Source organism: Salmo trutta, chromosome 3 (assembly GCF_901001165.1).
Source record: "Salmo trutta chromosome 3, fSalTru1.1, whole genome shotgun sequence".
NCBI classification, from domain to species: Eukaryota; Metazoa; Chordata; class Actinopteri; order Salmoniformes; family Salmonidae; genus Salmo; species Salmo trutta.
Window position 1 is genome coordinate 21985995 of NC_042959.1, and position 19475 is coordinate 22005469.

The 19475-nt window shown below is 44.4% G+C and overlaps 1 protein-coding gene across 8 annotated transcripts in view; it reads left to right on the forward strand.

Moving 5' to 3' along the window:
- Positions 1 to 19475, forward strand: part of limch1b (LIM and calponin homology domains 1b) — a 152899-nt gene that overhangs the window by 102891 nt on the left and 30533 nt on the right. For 4 of the 8 annotated variants that reach the window (XM_029726610.1, XM_029726623.1, XM_029726627.1 and 1 more), the window contains exons 7-10: positions 649 to 850; positions 5062 to 5353; positions 16582 to 17007; positions 18430 to 18468. In XM_029726610.1, coding sequence (XP_029582470.1) covers positions 649 to 850; positions 5062 to 5353; positions 16582 to 17007; positions 18430 to 18468 — 959 coding nt within the window. The remainder of the gene's footprint in view (positions 1 to 648; positions 851 to 5061; positions 5354 to 16581; positions 17008 to 18429; positions 18469 to 19475) is intronic. The other 4 variants (XM_029726631.1, XM_029726639.1, XM_029726645.1 and 1 more) reach the window with 2 other exon arrangements.

Sequence of the window (19475 nt, forward strand, 5' to 3'; positions counted from 1 at the left end):
CCCACCATGAGGTCAGCCAAGTAGGACCCCAGCATCCTCCTTCACTCAGGATCTGGCACAGGGAATAGGTCAGAGGAATAGAAAGGCGGAGTAGATTGGAGGGTAAGGGGGGGAAATGGGGTGAAGGGGGGGATAGGGGTGGGTGGAGAAAGGGATAGAGTGGGAGGGAAGGAGAGGGGGAGTGAAAGAGAGCGGGAGCAGGAGAGAGCAGTAGAGAAAGGGGAGAGAGAGGGGAGAATCAAGAGCTGGGGGGAGAGAGGGACAGGAAGGTTTGAGGAAAAGAGAAGGGGCAGTGGAGGGGGAGAAAGAGGTGGTAGGTGGCAGCCAGGAGGGGGAGGGGGAAATAGAAACAGGGCAGGTCCAGGAGGTTCCTCCGGCAGGCGGGAAGGAAAAGCCTTTCCTCAGCCCTGGAAACTAGAGAAGCCACAGACAGGGTTACACTGTGCAGCTTAAAATACACAGAGAGACAAAAGTAGAATATCAATTAGAATTGGAGAGAGGAAGTGAATGTACTTGTCCGTGTTGGAGGAATCATGGTGAGGGAGGGATCCAGATTGGATGGGGTATTTGGATGATCTCAACACAATGTTTTTACATTGACGTGTGGGTGTGCGTCAATTTGCATGCTTGTGCATCTGTGTGTCGAAGGAGGCGGAGGACACGGAGAGCCCCCAACGCAGCATACGGGACAGCGGCTACATCGACTGCTGGGACTCGGAGCGTAGCGACTCACTCTCCCCGCCTCGCCACGGCCGAGAGGACTCCTTCGACAGCCTGGACTCATTCGGCTCACGCTCCAGACAGACGCCCTCGCCGGACGTACTGGTCGCCCGCGGCATCGGCAGTGATGGTAGGACGCTAGACGCCCGGATGGGTCACACTGCACACACAAGTCACATGCTTTTACTGTCTCATACTGTCTGGTGTTACCTGGGTCAAAACCTAACAGAAGAAAATGGCCGAAACCGGGAGGGGCTACCTGAACTTGAACTCTCATTTCCGTTGTAAAACATTTTCTGTTGCTAAGTGGTGTGCACCCTGTTGTGTTATAGTGGCTTGCATAGCTGTAACTGTTTTGTTTATGTAGCTGTCGTCACATAGTGACTTACCTCATTCACCACCGATGGTTTATTCTGTGCACTTTAATGATGCATGGCAGGCATTTTCACATACAGTGTCATTGGGGCAGGTGGTCTGAAACTAGCTGTCCCTATTTGCTCTTTTCAACCTCCAATATATGGGATCATCTGGCAGGGTATCTCCATCTCAGCCCAGCTCTGTTATTGACATATGTACAAAGGAGGTTTTGTGTTTCTTCCTCGGGCCGAATGTTTAGGGCTGTTGCTGTGGGTTACGTCTCTTTGAAGGCCCTCTTGAAGAGACATGGAGAGGGAGAGAGAGAATTGAGATCAGGTGGTGGAGAGAGGAGATTGCAGTCTTGACTGACGGGTTGCAACATATTCTAGTGGAGCTGTTTTTTACACACCAATTCTTCATCTGTTACAATCTGTGGCGTTGCACTAGAATTACGATACCTGAGAGTAATCCATATCAGTCACAGTGGGTGTGAGTGTTTCTGCTTGTCATACTCAATCTTGTGCCTATATTTGTATGCACACCTAGGGACACATGCACGTGTGCACATACATCATTATTGATTTGATATAATCCCTCTCCTCTCTTAAACAGGCCTATGGTACCCTTGAGGACTAGCTTTTGTATATTAGCAGCTGCAATGTCAACACAAGTCTAGCAAGCTCTCCATCGAACGCACCAGAGGAAAAATATGACGTGTGTTTTATGTATTTTCCAGGCAAGGAAAGCGAAGCCAAGAACTCGTAGGTTCTGTATTTTAAAACCCTATGATGCTCCTACCAGGGCTTTTTAAAACCCTGATTGTTCAAGGGGGATTGAGAAAAAAATGAGACCTATCCATAACCACACAAGCCTAGCCTGCTTTCATCTTTTAATATGCATGTGCACACACACAGACACATGTAAACTCAGCAAAAAAAGAAACGTCCTCTCACTGTCAACTGTTTATTTTCAGCAAACTTAACATGTGTAAATATTTGTATGAACATAAGATTCAACAACTGAGACATAAACTGAACAAGTTCCACAGACATGTGACTAACAGAAATGGAATAATGTGTCCCTGAACAAAGGGGGGTCAAAAGTAACAGTCAGTTTCTGGTGTGGCCACCAGCTGCATTAAGTACTGCAGTGCATTTTTTCCCCCACTGTGTTGCATACACTGTGTGTGCACGTGTGTATTTTCATTTTGGATGGTGCAATGGTGTCAGACAATGGATGGAAAGGATTAAAGCAACAGCTCTGCTTAAAGGTCCATATTCCAATGCATCCACCATGTTCACAATGGTCGCTTGTAACATGCGATGCTGTGAGAAATGTTTCATGTCGAAAAGACAGACACATCAACAGCTGTAAAGAATATTTATGCACTGCAAGGAAGACATGAAGGGAGTCTGAATTCTAGCTTGGATGAAACTGAAGGTGTTTTTTGACGTCATGCTAGTCATAAGTTACCATAGGAAGACGGTAAGTAGTATCATTTGCAAAGCAACCTCTTAACTTTTAATGGAGGCTCGTAAAAGGTTGCAATGTTTGTCACCAAGTGTTTTGGCTGAGATTCTGAGAACTAAAGGCAACACATGGGCTGAGAGCAATATTCCTGTCGAGGGCTAGGGTGTGTTATTGTTTAGAAGGAAGTGGGGAGGAAATGGCTGTGTCGATGGGTGAAAGTGCTCAGAGCTGGATTTTTGGTTTGCATGGAAACGCTGAGTTGATGTTGTGTTGGTTTGCAGGGAGATGCTGAGCTGATGTTTGTTTGATTTAAAATATATATATAATTTAGCAGACGCTCTTATCCTAAGCGACTTATAGTAGTGAGTGCATACATTTTCATATTTGTTTGTACTGGTCCCCCGTGGGAATTAAACCCACAACCCTGGCATTGTAAGTGCCACGCTCTACCAACTGAGCCCAGGACCACGTTGTGTTTGCTATTGGTTTGTAGGGAAACACTGAGTTGATGTCTGGTTGATGTGTTTGCTATTCGTTTGTAAAGATGTTTTGTTATTATTGGTTTGTTGCAAAAGGCATTGAGAGGTTTGTTTTTCTATTGGTTTGAAAGGAAACATAGAGTTGTTGGTGTTTTTATTGGTTTATAGGGAAACGTTGAGCAATTGATGCTGGGTTGGCCATGTAGGTTTCACTAAAACCACCATTGAGTGGTTTTAGTGAAATTAATTTAGTGAGGCCAGCTGTACATTAGATGTTCACTGTCCTAACCACAGTGCCTCATCCAGGCCATCTCCAGCCCTGGGCTCATCTAACTCTAACTGACTCTGGAACAGTTCCAGGAGACCTCCTGGAAGCCAACACGCTAGGTCTGAAAACAGCAGGGCAGAACAGAGATCAGCCAATGATGAGGCTCCCAATCATGACTGTTTCTACAAAATAGCTACAGTTTTCCATGGTCCAGGCCTTCCTTATGCTGCTACCACCATTCTGCTCTCAAACTCACTGTGAAAGTTAACTCAGAGGATTTTAATTTCATCTCCAAAAGAAATGTGATATCGGCAGCCCTCTTTTGTCAGGGGTTATGTAAATCGACGCACACTGTGGATAAATAGACATCTTTGTGTTACTATCAAGAGGCCACTTCTGTACTCTCTTCCCTATTCTAGTCTTCGCCCTTCTCTATTCCTCCCTCTATTCCTCCCTCTTCTATTATTCCCTGTTAACAGTAGTCCACATGTTTACATTTTAGTAATTTAGCAAACGCTCTTATCCAGAGCGACTTACAGGAGCAATTAGAGTTAAGTGCCTTGCTCAAGGGCACATCAACATATTTTTCACCTAGTAGGCTCTGGGATTCGAACAAGCAACCTTTCAGTTACTGGCCCAACACTCTTAACTGCTATGCTACCTGCCATTTACTGTTAACATGTGTTTTGCTCTTAACAGTTAGACCACATGTTGACATGTGCTTATGGTTCCAATTGAAGCAGTTGAAGGGTTAAACCCCTCCACTTTACAACCTACGGTCAATTTGAAGCAGAAGTACCTTAAGGCCTCCCTATAGTCTTCATCCGTCAAAAAGTTAATGTTTGCGTCCCAAATGGCATCCTAGGGCTCTGGGCTATGGTCAAAAGTAGTGCACTTTGAAGGGGAAATAGGGTGCCATTTGGGAAGCATATTCTCTAAGTGGAGAAGGGGAGGACCTTACAGGATGAATTTATGTGGTGGAGAGGGGGGGGGGAGACCTTAAGCGATGCGCTTCTGCACAACCAAGTGTTACTGCCGACATAGAAAGCTGACTGTGTTGATCACTTCACAGCCAGGCACCCCAATGGCATCATTCTCTACTGTGGGTTGCAATTTAGTGACTTTGAGCTTAATGAAAGACTAAATCTTAAAGATGATTGATATCGTATGTGCTGTCTAATACCCTTCACTGATGTTCCAACTATTTTGGTTTGATTTGATGGTTGACAAGAGCAATCAAACAGTATCTACCTTTGCCCATAATAAGTATACTGTACAGTTTGTTTAAGAAAGCCTAGAAAGTTGCATAGGTGGAAAAAGAGACTTCACTGGCAGACTGCTAAGTCACATGATCATCTAGGCCAGGTCCTGGGGGACTCCTGAATATACTGGTTTTCTTTTAAACTGATTCTTGTGGTTTATTTCCATTTTAACGGTCTATGGCTATATCAGACAGAGCTCTTAAAGGCACAATCTAGAAGGTTTTCTGCTGGTCAATGGTCTATTTAATTGATACCCATTGGGATGTTTCTAGCTTACCTCTAGACCACTCTCAGTAACGTCTATCCAAGTTGAGTGGTTGGATAGCATCATTAAAATGAAAACCAATGAAGAAAGTGGTCCTTTTAGACAAGGATTGGGAAACGCTGATGTCTAATTTTGAAAACCTAAGCAGTTATTTCTCCCTCTCTCTCAGTGGGTGGGGCAATGTTTCATGGGGGTACTGTGGTGGTTTAAGTCAGTCTCTCCCTCTTTTGTACCCACCAGGCCGTGGCAGTGACTCCGAGTCCGACGCCGGACCCCACGGGGGCAGGAAGCTGCCGGACGTGCGCAAAGATGACATGCTGGCTCGGCGGACCTCGGTGAGCGAGCCCCGAGTGATGGTGCCCTTCAATCAGTACCTGCCCAACAAGAGCAACGCCAGTGGCTACGTGCCCACACCGCTGCGCAGGAAAAGGGGTGACCACGAGGGCCGGGAGGAGGGCAGTGGCGGGGGTGGGGGCAGCCGCAAGAGCTGGAGTACTGCCACCTCGCCCATAGGAGGCGATATACCCTTCAGGTGAGCATTGGTGATGTAGTAAAAGTGATAGATTGGAACAGAGCCTACTACCACTACTAAGTGGAATGCTAGTATGGATATTTGATCGTAGCCATGGTGTAATTTGGTAAATGTGTTGGCACTCTTTTCTCCAGGAAAACTTGATATTTTTAACTCATATGTATGTCACTTGCTACACTTTGACAGAACAGTTCAGACAGACCCAAGCCAATAGATAGTGGGAGGTGTTTCAATAGCAGTAGGAGACCATCACCATATATGCTAATATAGTATTTGTCATATATTGAGGAAGTACCTCCCATACTCCTGTTGTTCAAAGTGATAACTGCTCTCCAAAATACTCATCACCACTCGATTCCTTTCTGAGACGATTCTCTGGTTGAGCCCATATTGAGATGATTAGCTTTATTTACACAGCAAGAGAGGAGGTTGGTGCACACACCTTAGCAGCTCGTTAGCCTTGTGTTCTTTTTTAGCTACAGATAACACGAGCCTAATGGGCCAACAATCTAAACGTTAACCAAAATGCTAATAAACCGTTTTGCTATAAGCATTGAGACAAAACAAACTCGGCGCGCTTGTTCTTTCTTTTCTAGAAGTGTCGGCATGTGGTGTTGGACTGCTTTTCTCCGTATCACCGATATGTTGTTTCTTCCACCAGACCTGATACAGCACTTCGAAAACAGCTACCTCCAGCCAATTGTCCTTCATATTGTAATTCCCCCAACGCACAAAGGAGACTGGGAATGTCTTGTCTGATGTAGAACATGCATGTTTAAAGAGATTTTCCTGTACTTTTGTATACTATTTAGCCAGTAGTTCTGAAAGTAGTTCTCATGAGCCAAAAAGTTGTCTTTGAAAATTACATAACGTAGCACGCAATTTTCAGGATGTGCAGACGTGCACCACGTCATTGCTCGCTCTCTCCCTCTGCTGTGGGTGCATCATGTGTGTATTGATAGCTGTATCTCTTATGCCGAGAGGCTGAAGCTCATTGGTTGCTCTTGAATTGCTAGGGGGCTGGCCCACATGGGGGGAAATGTGGCGCACCACAGCTTCCAGAAAAACAGTTGCTTTCAAACTAGGGATTTTGTGGCTAATTAAGGTAAAACAGTAATTCTGCTCATAGATTATTAGTGTATGAACTACACATTGACACATCCAGCTCAAAGCGTGAGGTTTAAAAAATACTTAGTAGTCACCAAAGTTCTGGAGCATGTCTTTAAGAATAGGAAAAATATATTTGCATTTACATTTAAGTCATTTAGCAGACGCTCTTATCCAGAGCGACTTACAAATTGGTGCATTCACCTTAAGATATCCAGTGGAACAACCACTTTACAATAGTGCATCTAAATCTTTCGGGGGGGGGGGGGGGGGTAGAAGGATTACTTTATCCTATCCCAGGTATTCCTTAAAGAGGTGGGGTTTCAGGTGTCTCCGGAAGGTGGTGATTGACTCCGCTGTCCTGGCGTCGTGAGGGAGCTTGTTCCACCATTGGGGTGCCAGTAATGTTGTGGCATGAACGGAGGATCTGATATAGACCAGATGTGTGTTTTGATTGGCCAAGGCCGAAGCACTCAGAGAAAAGCCAGCAACAGGCAAGATGGGTGACTCTTAAAATGTGTGATCCACTTTGGCTACTATATGACCCTGTTGAGTGTTGTTGGAAACTGATATCAAAACAGCGTATTGAGGTTTTCATGAAACTGAAATATGGCTTGTTTCACTCATCTTGTAATATTTCAGTAGATGGCTGAAATCTGGTGTGTGTGCGCTTCCGAGCATGTGTGTGAGCGTGCTTGCATGAGTGCACGCACACACAGAGTACATGCATACATACAATACAAACACATACATATATAAACTCAGCAAAAAAAGAAACCACCCTGTCTTTCAAAGATGATTTGTAAAAATCCAAATAACTTCACAGATCTTCATTGTAAAGGGTTTTAACACTGTTTCCCATGCTTGTTCAATGAACCATAAACAATTAATGAACATGCACCTGTGGAACGGTCGTTAAGACACTAACAGCATACAGACGGTAGGCAATTAAGGTCACAGTTATGAAAACTTAGGACACTAAAGATGCCTTTCTACTGACTCTGAAAAACACCAAAAGAAAGATGCCCAGGGTCCCTGCACATCTGCGTGAACGTGCCTTAGGCATGCTGCAAGGAGGCATGAGGACTGCAGATGTGGCCAGGGCAATAAATTGCAATGTCCGTGCTTTGAGGCGCCTAAGACAGCGTTACAGGGAGACAGGACGGACAGCTGATCGTCCTCGCAGTGGCAGACCACGTGTAACAACACCTGCACAGGATTGGTACATCTGAACATCACACCTGCGGGACAGGTACAGGATGAAAACAACAACAGCCCGTGTTACACTAGGAACGCACAATCCCTCCATCAATGACCCTCCTGCATGACAATGCCACCAGCCATACTGCTTGTTCTGTGTGTGATTTCTTGCAAGACAGATCTCAATCCCATTGAGCATGTCTGGGACCTGTTGGATCGGAGTGTGAGGGCTAGGGCCGTTCCCCCCAGAAATGTCCGGGAACTTGAAGGTGCCTTGGTGGAAGAGTGGGGTAATATCTCGCAGCAAGAACTGGCAAATCTGGTGCAGTCCATGAGGAGATACTGACTGTTACTTTTGACCTCCCCTTTGTTCAGGGACACATTATTAAATTTCTGTTAGTCACATGTCTGTGGAACTTGTTCAGTTTATGTCTCAGTTGTTGAATCTTATGTTCATACAAATATTTACATATTTAAGTTTGCTTTAAATAAACGCAGTTGACAGTGAGAGGACGTTTCTTTTTTTGCTGAGTTTACATGCATACATACGAGTGTGTTGTTTGTTTACACTAGACGTCACCTACTAAATCGGGCCTTTGCTCCAACAGTACATCTGACCTTATTGACATGGCATGGTTTGACTTTAAGCTTATTAGTTTAAACCAGACTTTAGACGTAACACCTACACACCACTCTCACACGATGACGAATACAGGCTTCGCAATACGCAGGCTTCGCAATACGCAGGCTTCGCAATATTGTTAGGATGACTGGCTTCCAGCTGGATTTATTCAGCAGAAATCGTATTTCCTCTACGTGTGTGTGTCTCAGTGCAAGGTTGTAATTGGAAAGGGTTAAACCTGTAAGTGGAAGTCAATAAGGAGCAAGTGTGAGCAGAGCAAGCAAGTGGGTGTTTACATGTGGGTGTGCAATTGTAGATCCTAAGGTCATGCTAACCCTATCTGAGTAAATGTATGAGGACGTGTGCATGTGTCAGTGCATTTCTACACCTGTGTGTGTATTTGTGTGTGCGCTTGAATGAGATCATGAGATTGGCTTGAGCTTTTCACCGAGGTCATCGGGTCCCTGACCGACCGACCAATACCAAACAGCACATTATTCTTCATTCAGCTTGTTCTGCTTTTCAGTGACTCTTTATTCAAATGTTTTGAGATTGTTATTACATCATTATAATGTGTGATCTGTTTATTTGCTCTTTTTTCCTGCCACATGTTTCCATTGGTGTGTTGCTTTTTGGTACTCCCATTGTCATTGTGCGTATGATCACAATATCACTGTGTTTTGTGGTAATGCTTGTGTGTTTCGTATGTGGCTTTGTTTGCACTACGCTGTGTTATTGTTGCATGTTGGTGTTGTGATTGCTGTGTGTGTGTGTGTGTGTGTGTGTGTGTGTGTGTGTGTGTGTGTGTGTGTGTGTGTGTGTGTGTGTGTAACAGTCCAACCGAAATCCCCAACCTAGAGGTACCCCCTGTAATAGCTCCTATTGAGCCCGAGCTCCAAGCCCAACCCCTTCCCCAACCACAGAATCAGTCAGAACAACAACACAGGGGTGAGGAAGAAATGGAGGAGAGGAAAGAGGAGGAAGGGCGGGTGACTCCGGCATGCCCGTGGAGACGGGAGGAGGAGTATGAGCTTCACTCCTACACCCCCCCTCAGCGCTCACAGACCCCCACACTCACCCACAGGGAGACTGCTATACACCTGACTGTGACTGCTGAGCAAAGGTGCCAATCACTGTATGCCCTAACCCCTAAAGCTAAAACAGTAACCCCTTACCCCAACAATCCCCAGATGAAACTTTCCCTTAGTCTCTATTGTCTCATCAAGCCACAGTTCCAATGACCCTAACTTAAAACCCTCTTTAGGATTTCCCTGTAAAATGTATTGAACCAAGGTGCCAATTTGATTTCCTTATATTGTTTTGGTGATGACACCTTTAAACACGCCCATGCAGACACTTCTAAAGACAACTACTCACACAAACTCTGGGAGATTCAGTGAACCATTTCATAAGAGCGTAACCTTTCCTGTTATTTTCCGACAAGGACATGACTGATGCTTATTTGGGGCCGTAGTGAGTTGAATTTGGATCCATCCTATGAATAGGTCTGCTTTCTCTGGCCTCGATATCTGAAGACCTGGCTTGTCACTATGTTGGCTGACTAAACACACTAAAGATGAAATAGGACTTGTGTACAGGGCATGTTCCAAGTCTGCGTCCTAAATGGCACACTATTCCTGATATAGTGCACTGTGGGCCCTGGTCAAAAGTAGGGGCACTATATAGGGAATACGGTACCATTTAGGACATACCCAAGAGTTATTCTGGGGAGGTCCAAGGAACATTCCAAACATAAGCTGTGCTGTGGCCTAGTGTTTTTGTTGGCGTTGGACACAGCTGCCCTCTTTCGCTGCATGTGAAAACCAAGCTCAGAAGTTTGGGGTTTTGGTGTTTGCCAGATGTCTGCAACGTTTGTTCTTTTTATTTCTGATGAGTCGCTCTCTGTGTTCCTGGCAGTTGTAGCAACTTGTAGCTGCCCTGTAGCAACTTCTTATGGCCTTCTGCCTGTTAGTTGTTTGGCTACTGTTGTTTACAGTTACATTCTAGTCATTTAACATACGCTCTTATCCAGAACGACTGTGGGTGCTTTCAACTAAAATCAAATGTTATTAATCACATGCGCCGAATACAACAGGTTAAGGTCTACACCTGTTGTATTCTGCGCATGTGACTAATAACGTTTGACTCCTGGCAAACACCAAAACCCCAAACTTCTGAGCTTGGTTTTCACATGCAGTGAAAGAGGGCAGCTGTGTCCAACGCCAACAAAAACACTAGGCCACAGCACAGCTTATGTTTGGAATGTTCCTTGGACCTCCCCAGAATAACTCTTGGGGATGTCCTAAATGGCACCGTATTCCCTATATAGTGCCCCTACTTTTGACCAGGGCCCACAGTGCCATATTTCAGGAATACTGTACCATTGCTTACTTATGAGCCCCTAACCAACAATGCAGTTAAAAAAAACGGATAAGAAGAAGAAGAAATAAAAGTAACAAGTAATTAAAGAGCAGCAGTAAAATAACAATAGTGAGACTATATACAGGGGGGGTACCGGTACAGAGTCAATGTGCGGGGGCACCGGTTAGTTGAGGTAATATGTACATGTAGGTAGAGTTCTTAAATTGACTATGCATAGATGATAACAACAGAGTAGCAGTGGTGTAAAAGGGGGGGGGGGCAATGCAAATAGTCTGGGAAGCCATTTGATTGGTGTTCAGGAGTCTTATGGCCTGGGGGTAGAAGCTGTTTAGAAGCCTCTTGGACATAGACTTGGCGCTCTGGTACCGCTTGCCGTGCGGTAGCAGAGAGAACAGTCTATAACTAGGGTGGCAGGAGTCATTGACAATTTTTAGGGCCTTCCTCTGACACCACCTGGTATAGAGGCCCTGGATGGCAGGGAGCTTGGCCCCAGTGATGTACTGGGCCAATTGCACTACCCTCTGTAGTGCCTTGCAGTCGGAGGCCGAGCAGTTGCCATACCAGGCAGTGATGCAACCAGTCGGGATGCTCTCGATGGTGCAGCTGTAGAACCTTTTGAGGATCTAAGGACCATTGCCGAATCTTTTCAGTCTCCGGAGGGGAATAGGTTTTGTTGTTCCCTCTTCACGACTGTCTTGGTGTGCTTGGACCATGTTAGTTTGTTGGCGATGTGGACACCAAGGAACTTAAAGCTCTCAACCAGCTTCACTGCAGACCTGTCGATTAGAATTGGGGCGTACTCGGTCCTCTTTTTCCTGTAGTCCACAATCATCTCCTCTGTCTTGATCACATTGACGGAGAGGTTGTTGTCCTGGCACCACACGGTACAGGAGGGGACTGAGCACGCATCCCTGAGGGGCCCCTCTGTTGAGGATCAGCGTGGCGGATGTTGTTACCTACCCTTACCACTTGGGCGCGGCCCGTCAGGAAGTCCAGGATCCAGTTGCAGAGGGAGGTGTTTAGTCCCAGGGTCCTTAGCTTATTGATGAGCTTTGAGGGCACTATAGTGTTGAACGCTGAGCTGTAGTCAATGAATAGCATTTTCACGTAGGTGTTCCTTTTGTCCAGGTGGGAAAGGACAGTGTGGAGTGCAATAGAAATTGTATCTGTGGCTCTGTTGGGTCGGTATGCAAATTGAAGTGGGTCTAGAGTTTCTGGGATAATGGTGTTGATGTGAGCCATGACCAGCCTTTCAAAGCACTTCATGACTACAGATGTGAGTGCTACGGGTCGGTAGTCATTTAGGCAGGTTACCTTAGTGATCTTGGACACAGGGACTATGGTGATCTGCTTAAAACATGTTGGTATTACAGACTCGGACAGGGAGAGGTTGAAAATGTCAGTGAGGACACTTGCCAGTTGGTCAGCGCATGCTCGCAGTGCATGTCCTGGTAATCCATCTGGCCCTGCGGCCTTGTGAATGTTGACCTGTTTAAAAGTCTTACTCATATCGGCTGCAGAGAGCGTGATCACACAGTCTTCCGGAACAGCTGGTGCTCTCATGCATGTTTCAGTGTTATTTGCCTCAAAGCGAGCCTAGAAGTAGTTTAGCTCGCCTGGTAGGCTTGTGTCACTGGGCAGCTCTCAGCTGTGCTTCCCTTTGTAGTCTGTAATGGTTTGCAAGCCCTGCCACATCCGACGAGCATCAGAGCGGGGTAGTACTAGTCGATCTTAGTCCTGTATTGACGCCTTGCCTGTTTGGTGGTTCATCGGAGGGCATAGCAGGATTTCTTATTAGCTTCCGGGTTAGTCCCACTCCTTGAAAGCGGCAGCTTTAGCTCAGTGTGGATGTTTCCTGTAATCTATGGCTTCTGGTTGGGGTATGTACGTACGGTCACTGTGGGGACGACTGCATCGATGCACTTATTAATGAAGCCAATGACTGATGTGGAGCACTCCTCAATGCCATCGGAGGAATCTCAGAACATATTTCTGTCTGTGCTAGCAAAACAGTCCTGTAGCTTAGCATCTGCTTCATCTGACCACTTTTTTTATTGATCTAGTCACTGGTGCTTCCTGCTTAAATTTTTGCTTGTAAGCAGGAATCAGGAGGATAGAATTGTGGTCAGATTTGCCAAATAGAGGGCGAGGGAGAGCTTTGTTTGCGTCTTTGTGTGTGGCATAAAGGTGGTCCAGAGTTATTTCTTTTCTACTGTGGTTACACATTTAACATGCTGATAGAAATTTGGTAAACCAGATTTAAGTTTCCCTGCATTAAAGTCCCCGGCTACTAGATGCCCCGCCTCTGGGTGAGCGTTTTCTTGTTTGCTTATGGCGGAATACAGCTCATTCAATGCTGTCTTAGTGCCAGCCTCTGACTGTAGTGGTTTGTAAACAGCTACAAAAAATACAGATAAAAAGTCTCTAGGCAGATAGTGTGGTCTACAGCTTATCATGAGATACTCTACCTCAGGTGAGCAATAGCTCGAGACTTCCTTAGATATCGTGCACCAGCTGTTGTTTAAAAAAATACATAGCCCGCCACCCCTTGTCTTACCAGACGCCATTGTTTTGTCCTGCCGGTACAGCGTATAACCAGCCAGCTGCATGTTGATAGTGTCGTCGTTCAGCCACGACTCCGTGAAGCATAAGATATTAGTTTGAATGTCCCGTTGGTAGTTTAATCTTGCGCGTAGGTCATCTATTTTATTCTCAAAGATTGCACATTTGCTAGCAGAATGGAAGGAAGTGGGGGTTTATTCGATCGCCTACGAATTCTCAGAAGGTAGCCCGCCCTTTGGCCCCTTTTTCTCCGCCTTCTCTTCACGCAAATCACAGTGATCTGGGTCTGTTCCCCAGAAAGCAGTATATCGTTCGCGTCGGGCTCATCAGACTCGTTAATGGAAAAAAAGGATTCTGCCAGTCCGTGGTGAGGAATCGCAGTCCTGATGTCCAAAAATTTTATTTTCGGTCATAAGAGACGGTAGCGGCAACATTATGTAAAAAATAAGTTAAAAAAACGTTAATAAACAAACAAAAACACACAATCGGTTGGGAACACATAAAACGTCTGCCCTCTTCTTCGGCACCATTATTGTAAAATAGGTCATAGGTTAAACAACCACCAATGTGTATTACAAGAGGCTATTTGAGATGCACAAAATCAAACGGCATTAATTTGTTCCCTTGTTTCTGGATAGATGGGTGTTTATATCTCCTTTCGACAGAGATTGACCTCATGACCTATGAAGAGTATTTTTCTGATTTGATCACCTAGGCAACACGGTGCTATTGGCTGAGTCAATATTCAGATAATAAGAAGGAATTCCCCTCGACCACCCCCACAAATTGGGGAAAACCAACAAAATCCCAATGTAAAAGAGACAACTTCGTCAACATAAATAACAAAACATGCCGAAAAGCTGATGTGTTGTTCAATGTACATGTAACCAGGTCAAAATCCCTGACCTGCAGTTCACAATACTCCCACGCAGGGAAATAGAGCCTGCGATAAGAGCCCTGTGGCTTCAGGCTGTTCACCGTAGGAGAGTGGGAAATGTGGGGACCTGGTGTCCAAGTAGACTACATGTAGCTATGTGTGTGGAAAACATTTAATCACAGGTAAGACATTTAACTTGTTTAGTACAGTCCGTTTGCAACTCCACTTACTACTTGTAGCTGTAGTCTGTTTGTAGTCACATGGCTGCTAGCACCGTCGTGAAAAGGGGCATGAGGGAAGCCCTACAATAGAGTTGCCAACTATATTTTTCAGTGAGATCCATTATTGGCTCTTTGATTTGTTGCTAGAAGTTGCTGGATTACCTTTTGTGGTTGCTGCAACGAAGTCACCGTACCAATTTGCGGTCCCCGACGTAGCGTTTTTTTGTCCCCTTTACCGCCTACCGGGAGAATCTTTTACCAATAAAAGTCGATGAAGGGCTGAAAACTCGCTAGATATAGCGACAGTCGCTAAGTTGGCAACACTGCGCTCGGGAGAAGGCAATATTTAAAACTAATCTTTAGACATGTTGTACAGTTCTTAAATGTCGTTTTTAATTGACTAAAACAAGTAGACGACAAGAAAATTGCATTTGAACGTTTTTGCTGTGAACCAATGGGGTAACCTAGGTAACCACAGGTTGTTTTCCCCAGAGATGGGCAGGGCTGCTACAATCTATCTAATACCGACTGGGTCTATGGCCCTGGTTGGAGATAATCAGCAAGTCACCATGCTGCCCTTGTATATTGGAAACACATTGGTTGTTCAAGCGCACACACACACACACACACACACACGTTTGTTATAGACGCAGCCTTGCACGCACACACCAAATACTTGCCATAGTCTAGCTAGCCTACCCATACTGTGTTACAGTATTTGACATACACAGATTTTTTGTTGTTGCTATTCAACACACAGGGAACCCACCCTCAGGAAGTAGGAAATGAGGGGTCCTACCGGCCCTGGCCCCTGACCTGGGCTGGGATATGGCGTACACATTCTCAATGGCACACATCCTGAACATAGAATGGGACATTACATTAGATAATTTAACAGAAGACATGTCCACATTTTCAATGGTAACGGTGTGATAATGAAAATGACTCTCGTAGAATGTAAGGCCTAGTATAATATGGGTGGAGAGAAAAGTCATTTTTAGTAACAAGGATTATACCATGTAATTTGAAATACTTAATAAAACAAACTTTTTAATATAGTTTTTAGTGGCGCATTTAGCCCTCCAGGCTGCCCTGACATCGGTATACTATTTTCCCCACTTCAAATAGCAATTACAAGCGTGCACCTAACAGAGTTTCCAAAAGACCTGAAACCGATCAATGTAAGACACTCACCAGAAAACCTTTTTGTAACAGAATCAATTATATTATGGCGAAAATCAGACTTCTCTTTCGCTGTTGGGTGGTTCCACCTCAAAAAGAACAAGAAAGTGTTTTGACGCTGACAATCTCAGATTGTTCTGAAATTATTTCTGTTAGAAACAGTTAAGATAAGCATTTGTGCAACATAATTTTTTTGAAATATCGTTTAATCTCAGAGAAATTAAGCTAATTGGTTGTGCCCAAATTAGTTGTGCCCATTTTAATTTATAGGATTCAGATAATATTCAATAAATATAGTACCAAATATTTTTCTAAAAATGAGTAAGACATGAGGAATCCAAAGAAATTGTCAAGTCACCCACAGACCCCCCACACTCCACATCAATCTCACCCCAAAAACAAGTATATAGTATCAGTTCTCTGTCTCAAGTAGTATGGAGCTGCGGATCGGAGTATTGTTTCTTCATCCTATGTATGTATTCTTAGTTAATTCGTTTTTTCCCCCTGTTCAGAGAAACTAGTAATTGAAGTTTTTAGGTTTATGTCCCATCCATCATCCTGATATCACCAGATTTTAACCACTAGATGGTACTGTTCCTATTAGGTGAACAAAATTTGAAAAATGTGTGGTCCAAATTGGATGTTGGGTAATATAATTATTGAATATTATATGAATCCTTAAAAATGTTTATGGTCAATTTGGGTGCAATTAATTAGATTTTCTCGGAGAAAATGATATTTCCACAAAATAAAGTTGCTGAATGATCTGTTTCTAACTACAGAAACCATTTCAGAACAATCTGAGATGTTAGGTGTCATGGCTTGATGAAATTACATGGAACGACCCTGTTGCTTTTTGCCAAAAACTACTGGAGAAAGCAGCCTTCCGCTGTTTACCTCTGCCATGTGCATTTGCGTAATTATGATTGGTCAAGAGCCTAAAAACATTTTTTTATTTTTTTTGTTTCATCTATCTGGATATTCTAATTTTGTTTTATTATATTATTTCAATAGTGACATAATGTGAAATGCCCTACGACCTTGGTCAATGCTAACCGAACCACTCTCTCAGCAGTAGCCCCGCCCGCTCATGCTCCGAGGAACTATACCGTCCGTCATCCCTGACAACCAGCCCCATGACTACCGCCATCATCGTGACGAGCCCCCTTAGCCCCAGGGCCAGCCTGGACACAACCAGGAAGTTCCCTCCCATGATTTACAGGAAGGAGGCAGGGCAAAAGAAGGTGGGGCTGTCCATATCCCTAGCGACAGACACGGGGAGGAATGACGACGTATGGGCTCGCCGTGCCCTTACCTCGCCAAAACACGGCGGCACCACTGGTCCAAACCAGTTCCTGCCTGTTCCTTCAGCCGGGGCAACCACCACGCTGACCATCACCTGCCAGGGTCGCATGGGCAAGTCGGAGGTTGAAGGTCGCAAAGGCGACAAACCGGCGGTGGGGAAATGTCCATCTTGGCTTGACGACGACCCTCCGCCAATGTGAGCCTATCGTCCATTGACTAGGATTCAGAGACCGATACAAAATGCTCAGTTGGCTAAGGGAGGAGCATCACACCATAACAGCCACAACATATTGGGTTTCTCCCAGCCTACACAGATCAGATACAGAGAACTACATTACCTGTCATCCTTCAGTAGACGTTTAGAAATCCTGCTTCATACGCATGTGGCCATGACCTCGAGCAGTGATGCACACCTCTGGATGGCAAATGTGAAGAATGCATGACTTTTCTCTATTTATACTTACAAATATATATTTTATTTGTTAATTTGGGTTTGTATGTTTTTGCGCATGTGAAGAAATGACAGTGACCTTTAAATAACCTTGCATGGTGACCTCTGATATTTGACCATTTCCAATACACACTGGTTACAGCAACTCCCTCAATCATATTTACATTGTATTACTTTCTTAGCTTTGTCCAATGAGTGTTGCTATTTAATAATTGTTGAATATACAGGGCTTCGCATGTATGCTTGAATGTGCCTAAACACTTGCAAATATATGCATACATGGTAAACATATTACATACAGTAGACTTAAACTGTATTACTAGAATGCACTGGTAGTAGTAGAAAAATGGCCTTTCACTCTATGTGGCAGATATGACAAATACATACAGCCCGTAAAACAATTTCTGCTGTCCGTTTCGTAAGACCGCTCGTCACTGGGTCTCCCCATCTTGTGGCCAGTCTTAATAGGACCACAAGACACACTTTAACTTGCACCCTTCCCAACATCAGAAAGGCAGCTTTAAAAGCCCTCTGTGGCCCAGAACTTTAACCCAAACCCGGTTAACCCAAACCTCCAATTTGGGTATTGTTCTGGCGAAAGACGAAGAACCCCAGCTTTGCAGATGCATTATGAGCAGGCTAATAAAATATGCATGCTTTTTAATGCTAGTTTTATTTTAGACTGCATCATGAGATCATTTCCATCTGCGCCATACAATATGCTGTAGAGGCCTATATTAGTGCAGTGAATTCAGTGGTTTTTCTCCCAAAGTGCTGAGCTGGCTGTGTTCTTGTTTAGAGTGCCACCTTGTGTTCAAATGGACACTGTTTTATCAGTCTGTAAATCTAGCCAGAACAACTATACTGTAAACCCATCGCATCATTCTGATATTTAAGACAGTAATTGCTCATTTTGTAATAATACTGAACCTATAGTGTCTCATTAAACTTTCATGATTGTTTACAAAGAGCTCATACTGTTGTCAAAGGTAACCCATAGAGTAAACCTACAGGTGTTTTCAACACGCCCCCTATATTCCTTATATCACACATTCTCATATCTGTATGTATTGCATTGTGTACTTGTGTGTCCAGATCTGTATGTGTTGTAGTTGTGTGTTTGTTCATTAGTGTTTGTGCTCTTTCTCCATGTCTCTGCTTTTGTAGATTCAGTCACAGAGCTGCTAGTGTATCAGATGACCCAGAGTAAGTGGTTCTTTGTTACCCATCGGCAGCACATCCCTGCTAAACCACACCTGCCAAGTATCCCACCAAGTATGCCTGCTTCTAGACATGTCTATCTGTAAGGAGCTGATGGGTGTAACTCTGGACTATTGGACTTTTAACCATGTTACACCCATCTTATTCATATTGGCAGAAGTTGGGAGGGACTAGCGGTTGACTTCAAATTAAGATGCTTGTGTTTGTAACGTGCTTCTGTCGTCTGCATGTCTCACTCTCAAAAGCAAACGCTGGAACTCTAGACATGTGCATGAATCCTAACTGCAAGGGTGCACTCAAATGTCTGTGAACCACTTACCCAGCCTCACCGAGTTGCTGTGTCTCTTATAGCCTTCGAGGAACTACTGTGGAATAGGAAGGACCTAGATCACTCTCCTGTCTTGTGGACAGCTCATAGTCTCGTAAACCCCAAACCCTAGGCAACAGCAGTGACTAGGGTCTGATTTCAATGACGGACTCTTTTGGCAACTTCGATAAGGAGGGAAGAAATTGTTCTGGGGTGGGTCCTCTTCAGACAGACAACTCTCCCAACAAATCATGAGGCAGACATGCCTGAATGTCAAGATTTAAAACCAAAGTTTGCATGCAAAACCTTGCAGTGGTTTTACATTAACATTTACATTTTAGTCATTTAGCAGATGCTCTTATCCAGAGCGACTTACATTAGTGCATACATTATTCTCTTTGGGGTGGGGGGCACCATGGGATTTATTTAAGATACTCTTTAAAGAGGTAGGGTTTCAGACATTTTCAGATGGTCAGTTTTAGTGAAGGTAGTTGATGTAAAGTAGCCACTTGCGAAATGCACTCATTAAAAATAACCTCTGTGATCTCCATCTTGCTAGCTACTATTTAGTATTTTATTCAAGCAGATAAGATGGTGACTTAGGCAGAGACGTAGTTATTCTATGCCAAACTGATGTTCTATTACATGCAGATGCTGTTCAGCCAGAACATTTGAAAATTGTGGA